The sequence below is a fragment of the Crocodylus porosus genome, unplaced genomic scaffold (genome assembly GCF_001723895.1).
Source record: "Crocodylus porosus isolate Cpor-Errol unplaced genomic scaffold, CroPor_comp1, whole genome shotgun sequence".
In the NCBI taxonomy this organism is placed as follows: domain Eukaryota; kingdom Metazoa; phylum Chordata; order Crocodylia; family Crocodylidae; genus Crocodylus; species Crocodylus porosus.
In genome coordinates this window covers 34,991,223-35,011,461 of record NW_017728906.1, presented here as the reverse complement: position 1 = coordinate 35,011,461, position 20,239 = coordinate 34,991,223, and the positions used below count along the sequence as shown (strand labels likewise).

Below are 20,239 nucleotides of genomic sequence, written 5' to 3'. Positions count from 1 at the left end.
CCTCTTGGTAGCACCACCACCAGTCATTAGTTCACTTCTTCGACACATCCTTCTCTCCTAGGTCCATGGCCTGCAACTGGGAGCACAGAGTGAAAGACTACCTGTGCCCCTGACCCCTTGAGCCCAGTCCCCAGAGCCCTGTTGTCACTCATGGCCCAGTCCAGATTACTCCTGGTTGTCATTTGTGCCCATGTGGATGAGAAGCATGGGATAGTAGCCAGAGGGCCGGATGAGCCTAGGGATCCTCTCTGCAGCATCCTGGATGTGGGCCCCAAAGAGGTAGTAGACCTCACTGGCTAGTGGGTCTGGACAGCAGATGGGTCCCTCGGTATCCCATAGGAAGGAGTCCCACCACCACCCTGCCTCTCCTCTTGGGGGTGGCAGTTTACTGACTACCCACGTTCTCTGGTGTCTCCATCAGAGCTTCCTCGTGCATGATGAGGGGAGCATACCTATTCTGCAATGTCAGGGGAAGGGTGGCCCTGGCTCTGCGTGTCCTGGAACCTGAGACCACTGTGTCCAGGTAGCTCCAGGTGGGTCTTTATGGCCAGCCTTCTTGTTGGCCACCTTCTCTTCTTCATTCTTCAGGAGAAGAGCCTGGCTGTAGTACTCATCAGTCTTCTGCTCGTGGGCCTTATGGCACAAAGTCTGCCTACATCGGCCTGAAGCTCAGTCACCTGGGACTCCAGGGACTTCACTAAGGAGCATACACCACAGGTGAGGGTGACTTTGCTCCCATTCCCAGTTGCTGGCAGCCATCCCAGGCAACCCCCACATCCTGGTGCCAGGGGCTCTATCTGGGTGGAGGCTGGAACCATGGGTTCCATCTGGGTGCAGACCCCAGTGGTGCAAGGGAAGGGACAACTAGCTGGGGCCGAGGTGGGAAGTTGCAGGGTACAACTTGCCCCACCGTTGTACGCTGCTACCCAAGAACTGTAAAAAAATCCACATGTAAGTCCAGTGGTGAGCAATGGTGTACCCCCTGACAGGCAGCACTCCCCGCTTAGGCAATAGGCAAGGGGGGCAGGTGGGAGCACCAGTGCCCCCCCTGTGAGTGCTGACTGGGGTGTGGGAACACCAGGTGAAGTGCTGCTGGCACTTCTGGAAGCACCGCTGGATCCCCTGCTCAGTGAGATCAGCTGCAGGAGATCTCTCCTGCTCCCCTCCACCCCCCTCTGCTGGGTGGGGGCATGTGCCTTCTCTGACTCAGGTGGCACCAGTTGCCCATGTGTAAGTCCTTATCATAATTCTCAAAGTTAATAGCATTCAGGCAGTGTTCAAGAGATTTTTTTTTTCTAGTTTATTTGAAATGAACTGTACAGGGGAATCTGAATTATCACACCCTATGAATAGAGGTATTCATCAGAGCCTAAGATGTTGTCACAAGCTAAAAAAGAAAAGGAGAAATAAAATCTATTTTGGATTCCCTTTACTAAGATCCAGTGCCTAGAACCAAAGCTTACTTGATTAGAATCATATTTAAAAGGTTAGTAGGAAGATGAGGTAGATCATTTGGTTCTGACATTTAGTTGTCAGGTGACTACTTGAGAGCTATGCTTTTCTCTGTTTTAACTGAAAATAAAAAGTAAATTTCTTGCCCTTTTTCTAGACTTAGAATGCTTTTTAAAGGAAATAGTAATCTCCATGATATAATTTCTTTATTGAGGAATCTAAAAGTGCATTCCTATCTATACTTACAAAAAAAATTGATTACTTTTACTATAGCAACATATTTAGTAATAAAAATCACACATACTTGATTTCTTGATACATTTTTTATTTGATATAAAACAAAATAGTTTGGTGCTGAGACCAGAACATTTAACTCTTGAAAGGGACCCTATCAATGGCTTTATTTCTGTATCAAAATAAATTTGTCAGATTTTCTATATATAGGAGAGGATGAGAGAGAATTTGAATCAAGTTAATTGGATTAATTTTTTCAGTGGTTGCGCCTATGAGGTACGACTCCCCCCTGTGTTGCCCCCCCCACTTCCATTCCTTGCTAGCCTTAATACACTTCTGCAGACATCCTTAAAATGCTCTTTTCCTGTAGATCTTTAGTACATTCTTCAGGAAATGTATTAGAGCAGCAGTTCCCAAACTCTGACAGTTTGTGTACAACCAGTTTAAAATCATACAGCCTTAAGGACCACCCACAAATTCTTCATACACATAGGTAACAGTGTATTTAAACAACATCAGATTCTTTAGTAATCATAAAGCATTGTTTTATCCATTTACAGTAGCCATATAAAACTGCTAAAATTTAAAAATTTGGCCAGCAGCAGTCATTTGGCACAGCCCCGGCTGAGCACCAGGAAGACTGCAGAGCAGCCGCTGGCCCCAGCTGGCAGCAGCAGCCTGCTGAAACCCAGTGCGCAGATCCATGGCTGCCATGTGAAAGCCGGGCTGGGGAGGGGGGTGATCTTCACTGACCTGCGCTGCGTTGGGGACCTCTGCCACGAGCCCTCAGAGGCCCTAATCATTGCTGCTGTAGCCGGTGAGTGTAGGGCTTTTCTTTTTTTCTTTCTATTCAAGTGTCAGGAGGCTGGGCTGGGTGGGGGATGGCACCAGGCAGGGCAGCCATGGGACGTCTCCTGTGGCTCCCCCCCACTAAGGCAGAGGCCCAGGCCACCTTTGTGCTAGCCCTGCCAGGGGGATGGGGCAAACCGGCCCAAGAGGAGAGAGTCCCTGGGGAGCAGTGGGCTGCCACTGCGCTCTGCACCATGCTACAGCTGCCTCCAGAGCTGCATGGGACACTATGTGCCTGCTGCCACCGGGTGGACAGAGGACGCAGTGCAGCTAGCATGTGGTAGGCACATGGCATTGTGAAAGGCTTCCAGGCCAGCAGCAGTGTGGTGCAGAGCCCAGCATGCAGCAGCAGCCTGCCTCTACCCCACACACAGATCTGGGGGGCGTGTGCCCTAGGGCTGTGCAAAATAGCTATTTCATTTTGGTTTTGGATTTGGCATTTTGGAGGGACAGTGATTCATTTCAGTGTTTCGGATCACTGTCCCATTTCGATTCGGCTGAATCTGTTTTGGAGTTTTGATGCTGGCTGCACTGCGTTCTCTGGCTGCCCTGCCTGGCCCCATCCCCCACCTGGCCCAGCCTCCTGGCACTTGAATAAAAAGAAAAAAAGAAAAGCCTTGCACTCACTGGCTACAGCAGAGGTGATTGTGGCCTCTGAAGGCTCGTGGCAGAGCCCCCTCATGCAGAAGGGGTCAGCAAGGATTACCCCACCCCGGCTCCTGCATGGCAGCCGTGGACCTGCACACTGAGTTTCAGCAGGCTTCTGCTGCCAGCTGGGTCCAGCAGCAGCACTGACCGCAGTCTTCCTGGCACTTGGCACAGGTTGTGCCAGGTGACTGTGGCAGCCTGCTGAAACCCCACACGCAGATCCTGGAGCTTGCGCTCCACTGGGAAGAGCTGGGGAAATGATCAGAGAGTGGGGGAAGCAATCAGAGAGCTGGGAAATCAAACTGGGAGCTAGACATCAATATCAGAGCAATTCTTCCCGCCCTCTTCCTCCTCCCTCTTCTTAGTTTTTTGTTTCCCTATAAATCCGGCTACAAAACTCCAAAATTCTCCAAAACATTTTGGACCATCCCTTTCATTTCAGAGCTATTTTGGAGCCTTCCATTTCTATTCAGATTCAGTGTTTTGAGCACCAAAATGGCCTGAAACACCTCCGAAAAGAAAAGGCTGCAAAATTTTTGCACAGCCCTACCCCACATGTGTCTCCTTGGGTGTGCCCCCAGCCCCTGGATAAGCCTCCCAGGCTCTGACCATCCCACCACCCACCCTGGGGCCCCATTCATGCCAGGCCCTGCCTCTGCCCCCCTACATCCCTCACCATGGAAGCTTTGATCTACCCCTCCCCTTTCCCCCAGCACACTTACCTACTAGGTGCTGCTACACATGCAGTGCTTTGTTCCTGGCTGTGTGCAGCAGGCTGCTGCTGGGCTCTGGTTGTGTGCACCCCTCCCCTGCCCCCCTGGCTTTCCACATATCACTTCCAGGTCATCTGAGTACCACTGGTGGTACATGTACCACAGTTTGGAAACTGCTGTGCTGGAGGAAGAAGAGGTCTGGTGAGAGATTGGAGATTGTTTTGAGGGGATATTAGGGTACTATTTGAGGGCTGTCAGACATACAGCCTGAGAGCCAGATCTGCTCACCAGAGGTGGGTCATCTTGCCATCAGGGCTTTTTGCCATAGCTGCCAGCAGCCAATGAGTTAACACTACTGTAGCTTAACCCCATAACCGTGACTGCCAGAGCTGCAGTGTCAGTGTATCGAGAACTCGGGCCAACATCACTGCTCAGTTTAATGTTTTCAGTTGCTGCTAGCAGCTAAAATCAGGGGAATTCACCCTCTGGCACTGTCCATGCTGACAGGTAACTCGGCCTGCAGCTCTGGTGGTTGAGGAGTGGCAGCATGAACACCTTAGCTACTGGTGCCCACACAGTAGGGCCTGTACCAAAAACCCTGCAGTCCAGATTCAGCCCATAGGGCCAGATGAATATGTATACTATACAACTTTGTCAACCAGGCTTAAGTCCATTGCATTAAAGTTCAAGGGAGTTAAGACTGATCTGTGCCTCTGAAACTGAGGCCAGGGTCTAAATATATACCCATGTTTGATATTTTGGCCACAGTAAATACTAAATGTCAGATTTTTTCCAGGTCCTACTGCAGCTGCTTGCAGCCTCCCTGCCACCTGGATACTAATCTATAATGGGAACAGTTGACACAATAACAACTACAAATGTCCTGACCTGCAATAACCTACCCACTTAACCAGCTCCTTGGCATTGCAACATATTCTGAAGGTAAACAAATTTGAGGTCTATTGGAACAAGAAGGAAATGAATTCCAGGCTCAGTGGCCCCCTGCTAGAAAGTTTGGCTGCCACTGTCCAGACATGCGAATCTGGGAACTGTCAGCACAAGTCTCTTAGTTCTCTGAATAATTGCAGGGTGGATGTGAGAGAGAAGGTGTTTTCCATATATTTTTACATCATCATGGAGATTTTAAGTGTTTCATTTGTATAATTGTAAGTGAAAAACTTTGAGCAAGCTACACTTAAATGCTCATTGAGTTCACGTAGTTGGAATGTGATGTTACTTTGGGCTGCTTGATGCATTGTTAATTGCTTGACTATGTTGATCATCATAGTATTAATTTAAAAAATTCAAGGGATTTTGCACTTATGGTATGGGGTAGCTTTGAGCACAGAGTTCAACTGAACACTAACAAACAGATGGAGGTTTACTGTATGGTCTTTAACTTGCAAAGATAAAATACCTTGCCTTTTCATTCTTATAAAAACAATTTGGAAATCAGTTTTACACTGCAAGAAAATGGAGTCAGTTATAAAAGAATTGCTAATCTGCTATTTTTTTGGGTGCATATGTGAATGAATCTTTTATAGTTATTTAGATTTCATAGACATTAGGGCTGGAAGGGGTTGCGGAAGATCATCAAGTCCAGCCTCCACCCAAAGTTCAGGAGGTCAGCTGGGGTCATAGGATCCCAGCAAGATAAGCATCCAATTTGCTCTTGAAGGTGGTCAGTGTAGGTGCTTGAACCACCTCCGCTGGCAGACTGTTCCAGACCTTGGGGGCTCGGACAGTAAAGAAGTTCTTCCTTATGTCCAGCCTGAAACGGTCTTGCAGGAGTTTGTGACCGTTCGACCTCGTCATCCCTTGGGGCGCTCTGGTGAACAGACGTTCCACCAGATCCTGGTGGTCACCCCTGATAAACTTATAGGCGGCCATCAGGTCACCCCCAAGGCTGCGCTTTTCCAGGCTAAAGAGCCCCATAGCTCCCAGCCTGTGTTGTAAGGTCTGTTTTCCTGACCTTCTGATCATGTGCGTGGCTCTTCTTTGGACTTTCTCAAGCTTCTCCACATCCTTTTGTGAATTGTGGAGCCCAAAACTGGATGCAGTACTCCAGTTGAGGCCTCACCAAGACCGAGTACAAGGGGAGAATGACGTCCTGGGATTTGCTTGAGAAGCATCTATGAAAGCTATTCCCTAGTTGTAGAGGTCAAAGAAGGTGCAGGAGTGCTCTGAGTTTAAAATATCTGTATCTTATTCTTTAGCACCAATACCATCAGCAGGCATAATGAATTGGGAATGTTCATACTCCATGACATTAATTCTGTCATAAGTCTGTCATTTTCCTTGTTTGGACAGTTTAGCCTGAAGTAAGTTTTCTAAACATTCAAATGATTCAACTTGTATATGAATAATTCAGTCTGTCATTGCAGGCAGATTTAGTTTCCTTTGTATAACAGCATCACATATACAATCTTTTGGGAGAAAGATTGGAATTACCTTTTTGTTCCGTTCCAATTTATGGTTTTTGCAATGGGGGTGGGGAAACAAATGAATTGCAGCCCCATTAGAGAAAATGTTTTAAAATACTCTAAAAATTATCAAAAGATTTAAGTGCAATGTACTGTGTATCCAAAACGACTTAACATGAAGCCATGCCAGACAGACAGTATATATGTATTCTAATTCCTCAGAGGGATAGTTACTTGTCTGTTCCTCCTGACTTTTTAGTTTGGTCTATTATAAATGCATTGAGATCAGTGACCTTGGCATGAAGTTTCCCAGATGTTTTGGATCAGCCTTAATGGAAGGCTGAAAGTATCCAAATGAATCCATTCTTTAAAAAAAGTGCTTTCATCTTAGGTTAACATTATTTTGAATAGTTGTTTTGTATAGGCTTTGAGGACTATGAGTAACTAAAGTCATTGTTACAAGGCTTATAATTCTTCTACTAATTTCTTTGATAACTGTGAAAGTCTACAACGGAGAAAGAAACTAGGATATGGTACCATTTTATTGTCTTTTAATATCACTAGTGTCCTTTCTCCTTGGAGTTCTCATTACTGTTGGCACACTGATCAAAGGAGTCTAAGAAGTTTTATTATATTTCCATGTCTCATTGAGAGGTGTATCATTGAAAACTTAACCAGAGACTTTTTAATTACCGTTGTAGGCTAAATCCCCATGGAGCACTTGAAGTTATGCCTTTGAGTCTGTGGTTTACAATATTCTATCAGTGAATTGTTTAAATAAAAAGCAAAAAGTCATTGGGCTTATAGCATACAATATGAAATAAAACACGCTGTAGAAACTATATTGTATTGCAGATCTTAAAAATACTGACTGTACAAGGTACATAGACACAATAGCAGCATTATTCTAGTGACTCCTAGATTCTTTTTGTTTAGCTGGAAAGAAGCCAAGAGAATCGATGCTACTTTGTGTTGTTAATGGTAAAAAGTATTTGGAGATCTACTTATTTTTTATGACCAAATTACATAAGCTTTCAGGGAAGAGCACTAAATAAAACACAGATCTCTGCAAAATGAACTGTTGGAGAGATTTAAAAAATAACTGATCTTAAGCACTCAATCAGATATCACCACAACCCCTATATTTGCTTAATTTGAATAAACATTTTATTTTTATTTATTACTAATTTTTTCTGATTCCTTCTGGACTTCTGCAGGCATTTTTTGCAAAGGAATATTGAAATTGTTTTTGTTCAAACAAGTATTGCAAGTGAAATTGAATAATCTTGGGATTTGAAACAGATCCTGTTGAGTCATAATCTGCATTTGAGATGAGTAAGTAGCTTCAGGCAATAAACCTGTGCTGACCTTTCCATTTTGTGGTTATTTTTTTTTTAAATAATCACATTTTCTTTTTTTATTTTACTTGATTTTTTTTTTTAAATTTGTTTGCTCTCTCCCTGCTGTTACATTGGTAGGTAGAAAGCTAAGCAAAAAAGATAAAACTAATATTTTAATGTACAGTCTGAATACGGCTAATGATTTTGGGATCTTCCATTGTGGCAGCTTCCCCTGTTGTTTTCGCTGTTTCCCCCCTCAAAAACTGAAAAATTTAACTATAGGTTTGCCCAGAGACCTAATGAAAAGATACGCTGCACTGATGCCTGGAAAGGAGTTGGGAAGGTGTGGAGGGCCTTTATTTGATTCTTGTTCTTAGCTCCTTTTTCGCTGAGCAAGCAAAAGCTTGAAGCAATTTAAAGACAGCAATTTAATCTGAAAGGAGGTGGTGAAACCTTGTCCAGCTCTTCAATTAAGATAGGATTAACTAGCTCTGAAGAGAAATCCAGCCAAATTTCTGACCTGAAAACTTTGGAAGTGGTGCTTGACTTCGAAGGTATGAATTGGGTAGAAGTCTGCAGAGCCTGAGAGAGCTGCACAAGGATACAAATAACTCAGAAGGAACCAAAAACACCTTTTTATCTTCTATATTTCACATACAGTACTTCAGGAACTCCCCACCCTCTGAACTGAATGAACAGTAATTCCCCCCAAATCAGAAAGAGGATGTAAACAAAGATTTGATGCTTCTCTCATATTAGGTGTGTGTATGTATATATATATATATACACACACTAACGTAACTCCATGGACTTCAGTAGATTTGCTTGTGATTAACAACAGTGAAAATGAGAAGAGAATCAGGCACCACATGTTTGGAGGTGTATTATGAGCACCTCCACAAAATGTTGCACTTTAATGCAAGACATATATTAACAAAACAGAGAATCTCCAACAGGAGTGACTGAAGATCTGTATTCCCAAATGATGTCTGCCCAAGCCGACCTCAGCTCTCAGTGTGGTGGGTGGTATTATAAATGGCATAAAACTTCATGAACAAACCCCCTCTGTTGGTAACATTGAACAAAATTAGCATGTGAAGTTACTGTGTCTTTACCACAGGGCAGCTGTCTGCCTGATTCAAGGTCTTTTCTTGTGCTCACATTATACAGGAACAGGTATACCCTGCACAGCAGATAAACTGTTTTGGATTTAAAAAGAGGAAGTTTATAGCAAAAATAGGAAATTTGGCACTTCCGTAAAAAAAACCCTAGCAATTATTTTTTATCCTAAGGATTATGTTTCTGAGAATACCTTTCAATAGGGGGTGGCTAATAAGAAATATAATTACTTTAAATGTTGCAGTTAGGAATTTTGGAAGGTTTATGAATTTTCTTCAAATGAGCAGTACAGAAGTGCTACGCATCTGACCACTTTCAGGTCATCCACTAGATGTTATTTAAATAGTGTGCTGTGGTGGATTGGTGTGATTTTTTTTTTCTTCGAAACATAACCTGTAAATTTTAAGTCTGTGTCCCCCCCACCATTTCTCCTCCTTCCACTCCCCACAGTTTTCCATATAGCAGTGAGAACTTTTTGGTTTGGGTGTACTTTCATTTCCTCTGTCTCTTCTCACAATGTCTGGCTGCGAGGCTGTCCCTAGGGGTGGGCGAGTGGGGCAGCTCACTTTGGGGGGCCCTGCCGCGGCCGTTCCGTGCTGCCGGTACTACGTTTTGGCCACTTGCCTCCCCCCACTCCGCAGTCCGGCCACTTGTCATCCCCCCCCTTCAACCTCCCACAGACTGATATGCCCTGGGCACCACACCCCCCAGGCATGGCTCTGTCTGTCTGTCCCGTTCAGCGAAAGAACTGTTACTTCTGCATTTATTAGATCTGCAAAAGAAAATCCAAATGCTACCGATGACTCAAAATAGTACAGGACTTAGGAACAGTATCTAAGAAATTGTAATGCTCTTTATAACAATTAGGAGGTCAATGAATGTAGTTGACCTGAGTTTGAGAAGAAAAACACAGAGGGAAAATGGAATTATTTACATAACTCAGGTAATCTGCATAACCTATTTGAGTCCGTGGACTTGAATTGAAGGTGTTGCCTTACTATGGCACTGGAAAGGTAATTGTGTCTTAATTCATAATGAGGTTCAGTATTATCTCTGTTCCTGATATCTCAGTAATTGTTTGTTCCCTAAGGAACTGCCTTGTTTCCCATAGAGTAAGGGAGTGTCACGGTGGGCTCTGTCCTGGGAGAATAGAGAGCTTCAGACCCTAAGGCTACATATGTTGCAGTTGGAGGTATGACAGCAACAACTGGAGACAGCATAGCTAGCTAGGTAGCTTCAGACTAGCTATGGTATGTATGTACATGCTGCAGTCACACCATCTAGTTGCAGTACAGATGTAGCCAAGGAGTTGGGCCCCAATCTGAATTGTTCTTTATAGTGAATCCCTATGGTGCCTTCCTTTTTCCCCACTAGGAACCCACCCACTTAGAGTCCATCTTCACCCCTTCTTCCAACTCGGAAGCCACCAAAATGAATGCACATTAGACAATTTTGACAGGCAGGAAAGAACTGGCATGTCCCAGAGACTGGTTGTTCCAAAAGTTTTCTTTAAGATACAACTTTACTAAACTAAAATAAAACTTGTGCAAATGAGTTCTTTTGTGCTGCTTTGCACGTGCCAAATTCCACATATTCGGACATGCGATTAATTTGAGTATTTAATACCCAAGTATTAAACTCCAGGAGCAACAGGTATATGGGCATCCAAATGTGCAATCATTCAAATATACTTGGGGTTATTAGAACTGAATGGATGTGTGCATTCCATATGGACAGGAGTATGTATCTGAAGGAGCGGCCATCCTATTTTCACACACCTAGGGAAGGTGTGAGAATTAGGATAGTGGTACAGGCAAATATATTTGTGTGTATTTATTGGAATCTTAAATCATGTCATATATTTCATTCCCTTCTCAGGGCAATGCAGGTCAATGTTACCGATGTCATGGATCTTGAGACACTACCATGTCATGTCCTATGGTTCTGCTCATTGCAAAGCACACTGGGCCCAGTTACTGTTTGCAAAGCTTCAGCAAATAATTTTTGTATTCTGAGTTAGATTCCAAAAGCACAAGTGCCACAAAGCTGAATTCTGTTCACTGGATACAGGAACAGGAAGGAAGAAACATCTTACCAAGAAGCAAGAAAAATTCCAACACCCAGCTTGCCATCAAACAACTTGGAGGTAAACAGACTTCTTGAACTTTTTTTGAGCCTAATTTGCATAAAATGAACTTTTCCACCCAGGGCAACATATAACATCTTTTTATTCTCCTGTGCAATATGAAGTTTCATTTCTACCTGGGAGAAATGTTACACTTGGTGCATTCTCCTTTGCCTGAAGAAGGGTGAGTGAGCCTGAAAGCTTGCCACTATTTAGTTGATCTAATAAAAGGTATCACCTCTGGCAAGAGTTCTGCATAGAAATATAACTGTTGACTCAGTAAAGCCCCTTAAGGATTAAAGGCACTGGGCAGACTACCACTGACTTTAGAGCACTTTTCATGAGGCCTTTGGGAGCCCAAGAAATTCCATGTTAGGCTTTGGCTTCACAAGTATGGCACAATTCTTGTCACCATGCAGCTGAACAGAGTTTCCCAGCGCAGCTCTGTGCAGCCATGTGATAGAGGGAGAGGTCATATTACAAAGGTTCTGGGTGTTTTGTTTGCAAGCTTCACTGTCTCAACCAAAATCAGTTGAATGGTTTCCAGACCTGCCTCTCTTTGCTCCCCGTCTCCTACTCACACACATTTCTGTTTTCCCAAATATTTTAGGTGCTGTCACTTAAAGATGTGGGAGACCTTGGAACTGTTTTTCTGCCGTACAACACCCTCTGTGTTGTCTTCTCCTTTGTGGCACCTTTCAAGCATCTGTGCACTGCTCTGCTGATCACAATAGCTTCTTGCGAAACCACAGAGGTGCAGCTGCATGCTTTTGGTTTTGGTGTCAAACAAGTGTTGTATGTGGAACAGATGAATGAACTTTGATAAAAAGCCTGAGTTTTAAAAGGGCTTATTTGCGACTTCCTTCATGCTTTGGCATGGGCATTTCAGATTTGACTAGCTGAGTAGCTTACAGGCTCTCCTTTGTAATATTGTCTTCTTTGGCAGCTTCTTAGCAGCACAGATTGTACTGTTGAGACTTCATCTTGTTAGCTTTCCTGTGGTGCTGCTCATGACCTATGCCACACTTGTTATTGTGTCTCTGTCTTTAGCCTGGAAACAAAGTACGTACTGGCTGTGCTTCTCATTGTTTCTCAACTTACGCATCCTGCTGGTAGCTAGGAAGAGTCAATTGCTTTTTAACATTGCTCCTGCAATTATAGAGCTAAACTGGTTTTGTATTGAAAATGAATCTCTCAGTTCTGATTAGTTTCTGTTTAATTTGTATATACTTTTGTTTGCCATGAAGTTGTAAGTCATTTGTTGCGGTGTCAGATTTGTTCCTCACTTATTTTAAGTTTCTCACACTAAATCTTTGTTCAGCCAAGCTATGATTTCAGTGACAGGGAAAGGATCTGGTAACTGTATCTTACTTCTAGTGAAAACACCGAGGAAAATACAATCAACTCAAAGCTGACTAACTGGTATGATACTTAACAACAACTAGCATAGGAGCTGAGAAGCAAACAGGACACCCACTGATAACTCTCCTGAGGCTGTGAAGATTTAGAGGTAAGAAAATGAATGAAGCAGAGTTGCATTCAAATTGTAAACAATTAAGGAAGAGAAACTCTGCTTGAACAGGAGGAAATTATGACCTTCTCCTCCCCTTGTCCTTATCTTAAGGCAAAACTGCCTTTTTCTGCCACATCAGCCCAATCTGATTTTGCTTCTTGCATTATTGTGACTTGTCACAGTGACTTGAAAATGATTAAATCTAATGTTCCTTAGTTGCAATGAGTATAACAAGCTGCATAGAGACTGCAGTGGATAATGAAACACTTTCATATAAGGTCCACCAATGCACTTTTACCCACCTGGGGTCTATGGATGTGCCCATAAGTTCCTTATATGGCCTCTGAGCCACTCACAAATTATTTGATGTCTTTTTCCTCAAAGGACCCGTATGAGGCAGGGAAGCAGTCCCATTTTGATGTGAGCGAATGAGAACATGGGGAGACAGGTCTTCCACTGCAAGAAGCCCTCACCACTTACCTGCTCTTGCTTTGCATATGACAAATCCAGAAATCAGTGCAACCAGTTCAGTGAGGCCCTGCATACAGGCCTGGAGTTGTTCTCAGACTATTGTGAGTGCCCTACATGGCATGTTCTCAAAACTAGAACAAACTGGTGGTGGTCCCTAATTTTGGAGCTTTGTACACTGAGTAGCAATCAGTGAGCAAAGCATATTTCAAACAGCACTAATGGGCTCACTACAGAGGCAACGTAGATATGTCTGAAGCAAGTTGCCTGACATCATACAAGACATCTGTGGCAGAACCAGGACTCTCAAGCTAGTGTCCTAAACACAAGATCGTTCTTGTAATCTCACTAATGATACTACTAATCCTACCTTCAAGAAAGTAGACGCTGTCCTATTTTTCTCCATCTTAAAATGAAATGCTGAAATTCATGCTTGTTGACACAGCTGAACAAACCATGCTCATCTGCCAGTACATAAATCCAGAATTAAATGCAGTGAATACTCAGCATGAGGCTTTTCAGCCCCAAGGCCTCTCCAGGCCCCTGTATGCAGGTCTCCTGTTGGGCTTTACAATTCTTGCAAGGTCCTGAATGTGCTAATGGAGGTTGCACATGTGATGGATCAGCAATGATTTGCCTAGAACATTTTGTTTTTTCAAAAGGGTGACAGCCTGCTCCTCATGGAGCCCCAAATAATCCCTGTTGCCTAGTAGTCTTTATTAAACTGCATTCACAAACCCATGAGGATGTGACAGAAGTAGCAGTTGAGACATTTCCAATGCCTTGGCAATGCTTCAGTGAGCCAGCTGTGCAAAAGTACAAGCCATTTGAAAGGCTACAGAAGTGACTAAAGCTATCTAAAATACAGCATCCTATAGCACCTACTTGAGGTATTATGATGAAGTATTTCACTTCTCATATTTTCATGGGGACAGGGACTTCATAGGTCCCAGAATCCTACGGTTCCCTGCTCTCCCCCTGCCCATTGCCCTTCCAAGGGGGAAAGAAGGGAGAGCAGGGTAGATAGTCTGGTAGGCTGGCTGGCAGACTGGCCGCCCATGTCCCACTTCCTGGTTCTGCCTGCTCCAGCACTTGGGTACTAGGGCTGTGTGAAGCTTCGGTCCCTGATTTGATTCAGCGGAGATTCAGCTCAATTCAGTGGCTGAATCTCTGAATCTGAGTCAAATCAAGGGACTCTTTAATCTTTCTGAATCAAATCAGAACCTTCCAAATTGATTCGAACTGATTCAGAAAGATTTGGCAATTCGGACATAGACACAGCTTTAAATGTTTTTTCTACATACGTCAAGGTACCAGGCGGCTCGTGAATGCTGCGATGGAGTGTCCCTCAGGAGTGTGGGGGGCTCCTCAGCAGCAGACCTGGAAGTGGACCAGAAGCACTTCCGGTCCACTTTTGGGTTTGCTGGGGAGCACAGTGGGGGGCCCCCCACACTTCCCCAGTTCGGCAACCGGTGCCTCCTGGGTCTGGGGGGGCATCCAGGGTCCCTCCGTGGCCAATTGCTGATCTTGGGAAGTGCAGGGGGGCACTCCAGTGTGCTCCCTGGTGGACCCAGAAGTGGACCACAAGTATTTCCAATCACTTCCAGGTTTGCTGCCAAGCATGCGGAGAGCCCCCCCGCACTCCTGTGGGACGCTCCATGCACCCCAGCATTGCAGCGTTCATGAGCTGCGCCTGGTAGCTTGAGGTATGTAGAAAAAACATTTGAAGTTGTGCCTATGACTGAATCACTGGCTCTCTGAGCCAGCATTGAATCTTCAGATTCAGATTTGGCCGAATTGAATTGGGGACAGTGATCTGAATCAACTAATCGAATCACTGTCTCTGATTCAGGCCAAATTTGAATCAAATGGGGCCTGTTTTGCACACCCCTATTGGGTACCCTCCCCGCCACTGCCACTGCTAGACTTTCCAGCTGTGATCTCCTCTAGCTGTCCACTCCAGTGAGAAGAAGAGGAGAGGTTAAAGGATCAGGGTTGTAGACCCTGACACCTGTAGCACCTTGGCCCCTACTGCTGGGATTCCCCACTCCCCTGCCCTTTGGCAGGGGCAGGGGAAGCCCCAGGTCACTGCAGGACCTCCTGGCTGGCAAACCACAACTGCATGCAGCCACAGCAGTGCAGCAGTGTTCCAGCTGTGCAGCACCATAACAACTGATCCCATGGCTGAAGTAATACCTGTTTTAAACTCTTCCAAGCCAGCAAGAAACATTTACTTCTGTCAGCATCCTCAACATTGATTTATAGCAGTCATTCTCAACCTGGTTAGTTTGAAGGTGCCCCTCATTAACTCAAACGGAAAATGCCACCTCTTTGTTTTCACTTGTGTTTTGAGCAGGAAAAATGATAGAGTCATTCTTCTGTTGGAAAGCTCAGAAGCTCATAACAGGTCAGACTGTTCTTAAAAATTCTTCCTATTTGAAGTGTCAGGGTTTGTCTTGTGAATCACATTTGCACACTTAACAGAGCTAGCATTACCCTCCGGCACCCTTGAAAGGATCTCAGTTCAACCCAGGGTTCTGTGGCACCTGGGTTGAGAACTGCAGATTTACAGATTGTTACCCTTAAGGTTTTGTACTTTAAATAGATGTTATACTTTGACCATTAATGTGTTGTTTCAGAAGACAGGGAAAGATCATATATGCGATGGGTAAGAGAAAGCAAGGAAAAGCTGGCAGTGCTATTTAGGAAAGAGGTGGGGAGACTGGTGGAGGTTTATATGGAGAAGATTAGAGTTTTATGTAGGTGGAGGTGGGGAATGGGAGCCAACAAGAAAGCTAACCTGACCACTGCAGTTAAAGTGACACTGAGAAGAAAATGTTGGTTGAGAAGTAGAGAAGTAGAAAAGCAGCAAGAATGGAGTGAGGGCTAGGGTAGGAGGGAAGAAGAAATGAGAAGGAACGACTCCGAGACATGGGGCATGACAGTGCTAAAGGGGGCTGACTGGGCAGAAGATTTGTGCAGACAAAGGGCAGCAACTTAGCAGGCAGTCCCAGTGACTCCAGTTGTTAGCAAAATATTCCCATGGTTGTTACACTTGAACATGACAATATTAAAATATATTTTCTTCTGAATAATATGCAGGGAAAAGCCCTCTGCCTTCAGAAAAGAACATTGTGCAAGTCGGTACCAAATTAGTACCATTTACCAAGATGTGGCCCATGATCCCTTTGCCCGTCTGTATATTTTGTACCCTCAACCTGGCAGTTAGCCCAGAGGCTCTTCAGGGCAGCGACTGATGAGGTGCAATTCTAGCACCTGGAGAACTTTAGCAGGGTTTCCTAGGCACCTGATTTCCTTCTAAGACCTTTATCAGGTTTGGAAACGGACAGATCTGATAAAGATCTTAGAAGGAAATCAGGTGCCTAGGAATCCCTGCTACCTTACACTATGGAGGTCTTGTGGGGGTTAAAAGTTCTCCAGGTGCTAGAATTGCACCTCTGCATGTGTCCAGGACTCTCTCAATCTGAATTCACACCCACACCTGTCTGGGTAACTTCACCCAATCCATGGAGGATTATCCCTGAAAGAATTAGGGTAAAACTGCGGCAGTGTATGTTACACCTGGTTGAGGCATTTTTTGTTTCTACCTCATGCCTCTGTAGCCATGTGCTCAAGGTGAACAGGCTACTACCCTCTGCTCCTGCACTACCAAGTGGCAAGGCACAATAATAACAGCCTATAGGCCAAGTTATGCCAGGATAAACTGTGCATCTGCCCGGTATACATTACATACCCTGGAATAATTCACACCATTGTACAGAACCCATCTAAATTACACTGGAGTATGTGATCATCTCTACATTCCCTTAGCACCCCTCTAGTCGAAAACATACTGCAATCTCTTCCTTGTTATGAATGACATTATTGAGCCATACTTGTTACCATGACTCAAAGGAAATAAGTGCTTTGCAGGTTTCCAACACCTACTCACAGGGTAGGTCAACAGAAAACTTCGGGGGGGGGGGAGTGTTTGCTTTTGCTTTTCACCTTTAGGGGATAAAGAAAAATCCTCGAAAATCTATTCAGTAAACATAATAGCTCTAATCAGAGTAACTGACTGATTTTAGTGGTGAAACTCTCTACTGCCAGCTGAAGACAAGCTGTAGATGTAGTGTGCTGCATATTGAATATGTTAGTGCACAGAATTTTGGAGTGTCCAAATTCAATTAAGTAGGCTAATGGCATTCTTTTATGTCTCTTTAATATGTGTTCCTTCCCCTAAAAGGAGGCTAATCAGTGTTAAGATTTTCCAGTTCAGCGTGCAATTGCTGCTTAGTCATTTGAGCAAGTTCCTTTCCTCTTTTCTAATCTTTCCCAAGCTTGGGTATGACTTTAAAACAATAGGAAATGGCAAGCCCTATAGTTTTTTTTTTTTTCTTTCAAAGGATTTCATACTACCTCACTGTACAGAGATGCACAGAGTCTGCACAGGGACAGTGCAGTGAACTCATAAGTATTACCAATAGGAAGTGACATTTTTCCTCCTTTTGTTCTGCTAAATCCCTACAGACTGTAGTTCAAGTTATGGAGACATTTTACTTAAAGGCAGGAAGACTGCCTTTTCAGCTTAGATAAATTTCTGATTTAATTTTCTGTTTGATTGAACTAAACCAAATGCGAGCAGGCGGTGAACAATTTTTAGGCAAAGACTGTGAACTTTATCAGACCCTTGCTGAGAATAACTTTAACTCAGATCAGTTGGCTGTACATATATCCTTTAATATTAGCAAATGAAACTGCATTAAAAAATTGTCACAAGAATTAGAAAAACACCTTAACATGCTGTTAATTCTAAGCGGGGACTCATTTTTTTCTTACGCATTTAAAGGTTCTTTAATTTTTGTACTTCAGGGATGCACAAAAGTAACAAATGAATATGTTCCAGGCAGGGGCGGATCCAGGAAAGTGTGATGTATGGTGCATGTGGGGAGCTCTCCACTACCCAGAGCTCTGGTCTCTGCAGCTGATCGCTTCCATCCTGTACCAGTGAACTCTCTACCATACTCCCCATTTTCAAAATTTTCCATCCGCTCCTGGTCCCAGACCAGTGTCTTTTAATACTTTTATTTTTATCCTTTTCTCAGTAGTTTGACACTGAAGGCTCCTGGTTCCCTTTGGCATTCAGGTACAAATGTATCTGCCTTCTCTACTTATGGATTTTTTTTTCCCAGTGGGCCAGTCGTATGCTGGCTGTACGTATGTAAAAAAAAGATCCGAAGTCAGGGCCATACGTGTAAAGTATGGAGCACCTTATTCCCGACCATAGTTTCACTGAAGTCAAGGGGCCTGCCTCTGAAGTCAAGGCCTGCTCTCTGTAAGCCAGCGGTCAGAAAATGTGCATAGAGCCCTGTGCCTGCAGAGCATGCTGATCTGGCAAAATCATAACCGCCTCGTGAAATGATTGATTTCGCTGGAATTTTGTCTTGGAAATGAAAACTGCCAGAACGGTTGTTTCTCCAAAGCTGAAATAAACCAATAGCTGTTTGTTTTAGTTTGTGTTTATTTTATATTATCTGATGTTATAATAAAGCAATGAAATTCAAAGGAAACATTTCAAATGACCAGAAATTAAAATTATGGGGGGAAATTTTCCCTCATAGAAAACTAAAAAATCTGGTTCAAAACAGGCACATTTCAAACTCTTGAATTCCTTTGTGATGCAGCTCTTTTGCCCTCAGCTTTGCCCTTGCCCTTGCGGTTGGATCACAGCCTAGCCCTGAATGTGCTCCCAATGACTTCCAATGCCAAAAAGGGAAGTAACTAACTATAAAACACAAGGCTTCACTCTGCCTTAGCTTCTAGGCCTTCTGCAGACCTTGGTTACCTCTGCATTTCTTTTGCATACATCCCTTATGAACTAAACTGTCTGAGCTGACTTTGACCCTACCTTTAGCAAGGTCAGTTTTATTGCATGAAATGTTGGGTTTGAAACAGAAAAGCCTCAGGCATGTGTGTGTAGCTTTTTGTCACTTTTGCCTCACTGATAATAAAAAAAAAAAAAATCTCCCTGATAAAGCACATTGCATTTCCTAAGGGTTATACCAATCTGCACTAATTAACCTGTTAAACAATAAGCCTTGTCAGAACACAAATGCCAGAATACATATGGTTATGCTATACTTTTCTTACTGCAAAGGTGTATTTTTAACTTGCACATGGGAATTCAATTGCACATAGTCAAAAAGGTAAAACAAAATACAAGTTTTGAATGCTTGTGGACAGTACTTTTGAATAGGTTGCAATTTAGAGTTTGAAAATGTCCCTTTTATTTTATATATAGATATATTTCTTTTTATTTTACAAATAATTATGTATAGTTACAAATGTTCCTTCACAGAAGGTACATTTAAAAAAAAAGTTTGTATAATCCAAAATAAATGTTTTATTGTTTAGGAATATAAAATGGATCAATACTTCTAGGAGGGGTCATATCCAACCCACTGTTCATCCAGATTTCTTGTATTACCTGGTCTCTGCGCTCTATTCTTTCAGCCAGTTCTGCTGCTTCTGTTGAGTTATAACCTGAGTAAGGAGTCCTGCAAAATCTTGTGAGTTCATCTGGAAAGTCTGAATCTGAAGAATCTTCCTCCTCATCGTTCTCACTATTCCCATCTGCTTGATCGCTTCCCGGCTCAAAGTGAGTTCTGATTCTGTGCAGTCTTTGGAAGTCATTAGTGCATGACACTCGTACCACCAAAGCACACAGTGTGAAGACTAAACCAATGCAGACACTGGAAACAAACAGCAAAGCAGCTCTTTCAGGGTGATCTGAAATTAAACACAAAAGACCAAACTTGAAATGAAGGTAGAGACCAGATGCAAAATGCAGGTACTGTTTCGAAAAGAGCCCTGCATTATGTCAGGGAAGGCCAGTGCTTTTTTTGGTATATTCTGCCATAGAGAATAAAATGTGTACTTGGGATCTGAAACCTGCCTATTCTGTTGTTTTTGTTTTTAATTGCTGTGCAAAAATACTAACACCCTAATAGCACTATGCCATGTTTTATATAGTTAGTACTAGTTTACTAACACTGAAGCACCCACTAGGGCCTCTGCCACTTTTTTCAAGCCCTATTGCTATAGTGGATGTGGCCTAGAAAAAAGCCCCTGTTCTCTGGCTGCAAGCAGTGCACCTTAGGGGCTGTAGTAACCTGTACACAGTAGTAGCATTGCCCTTTGCAACTTCTCCTTCCCTCAAAATGTGTCACCTGCAAAACTGCAAATGCTGAGAATCTGTGCTGTAATCTGTAGGCATGACTCTGTGATTGTTAAATCTCATAAGCAAAGCAGAATCAGACCAGGGAGGAAAGCCCTGCAGTGCCTAGGTGTGCTGC

General features: G+C 43.6%; 1 protein-coding gene and 1 long non-coding RNA gene across 2 annotated transcripts in view; one reads left to right on the top strand and one right to left on the bottom strand.

Moving 5' to 3' along the window:
• Nucleotides 1-16,214: 16,214 nt before the first annotated feature.
• LOC109305768 lies at nucleotides 16,215-19,252 on the top strand. Its single transcript, XR_002099707.1, has 2 exons — nucleotides 16,215-17,891; nucleotides 17,993-19,252. It is a non-coding gene; the product is annotated as an uncharacterized LOC109305768 (long non-coding RNA).
• EVA1C (eva-1 homolog C) overlaps nucleotides 17,609-20,239 on the bottom strand; it is a 36,346-nt gene continuing 33,715 nt past the window's right edge. Inside the window, exon 7 of the mRNA XM_019528825.1 lies at nucleotides 17,609-19,673. Within this exon, the coding sequence (XP_019384370.1) occupies nucleotides 19,288-19,673 (386 nt within the window). The 3' untranslated portion in view covers nucleotides 17,609-19,287. The remainder of the gene's footprint in view (nucleotides 19,674-20,239) is intronic.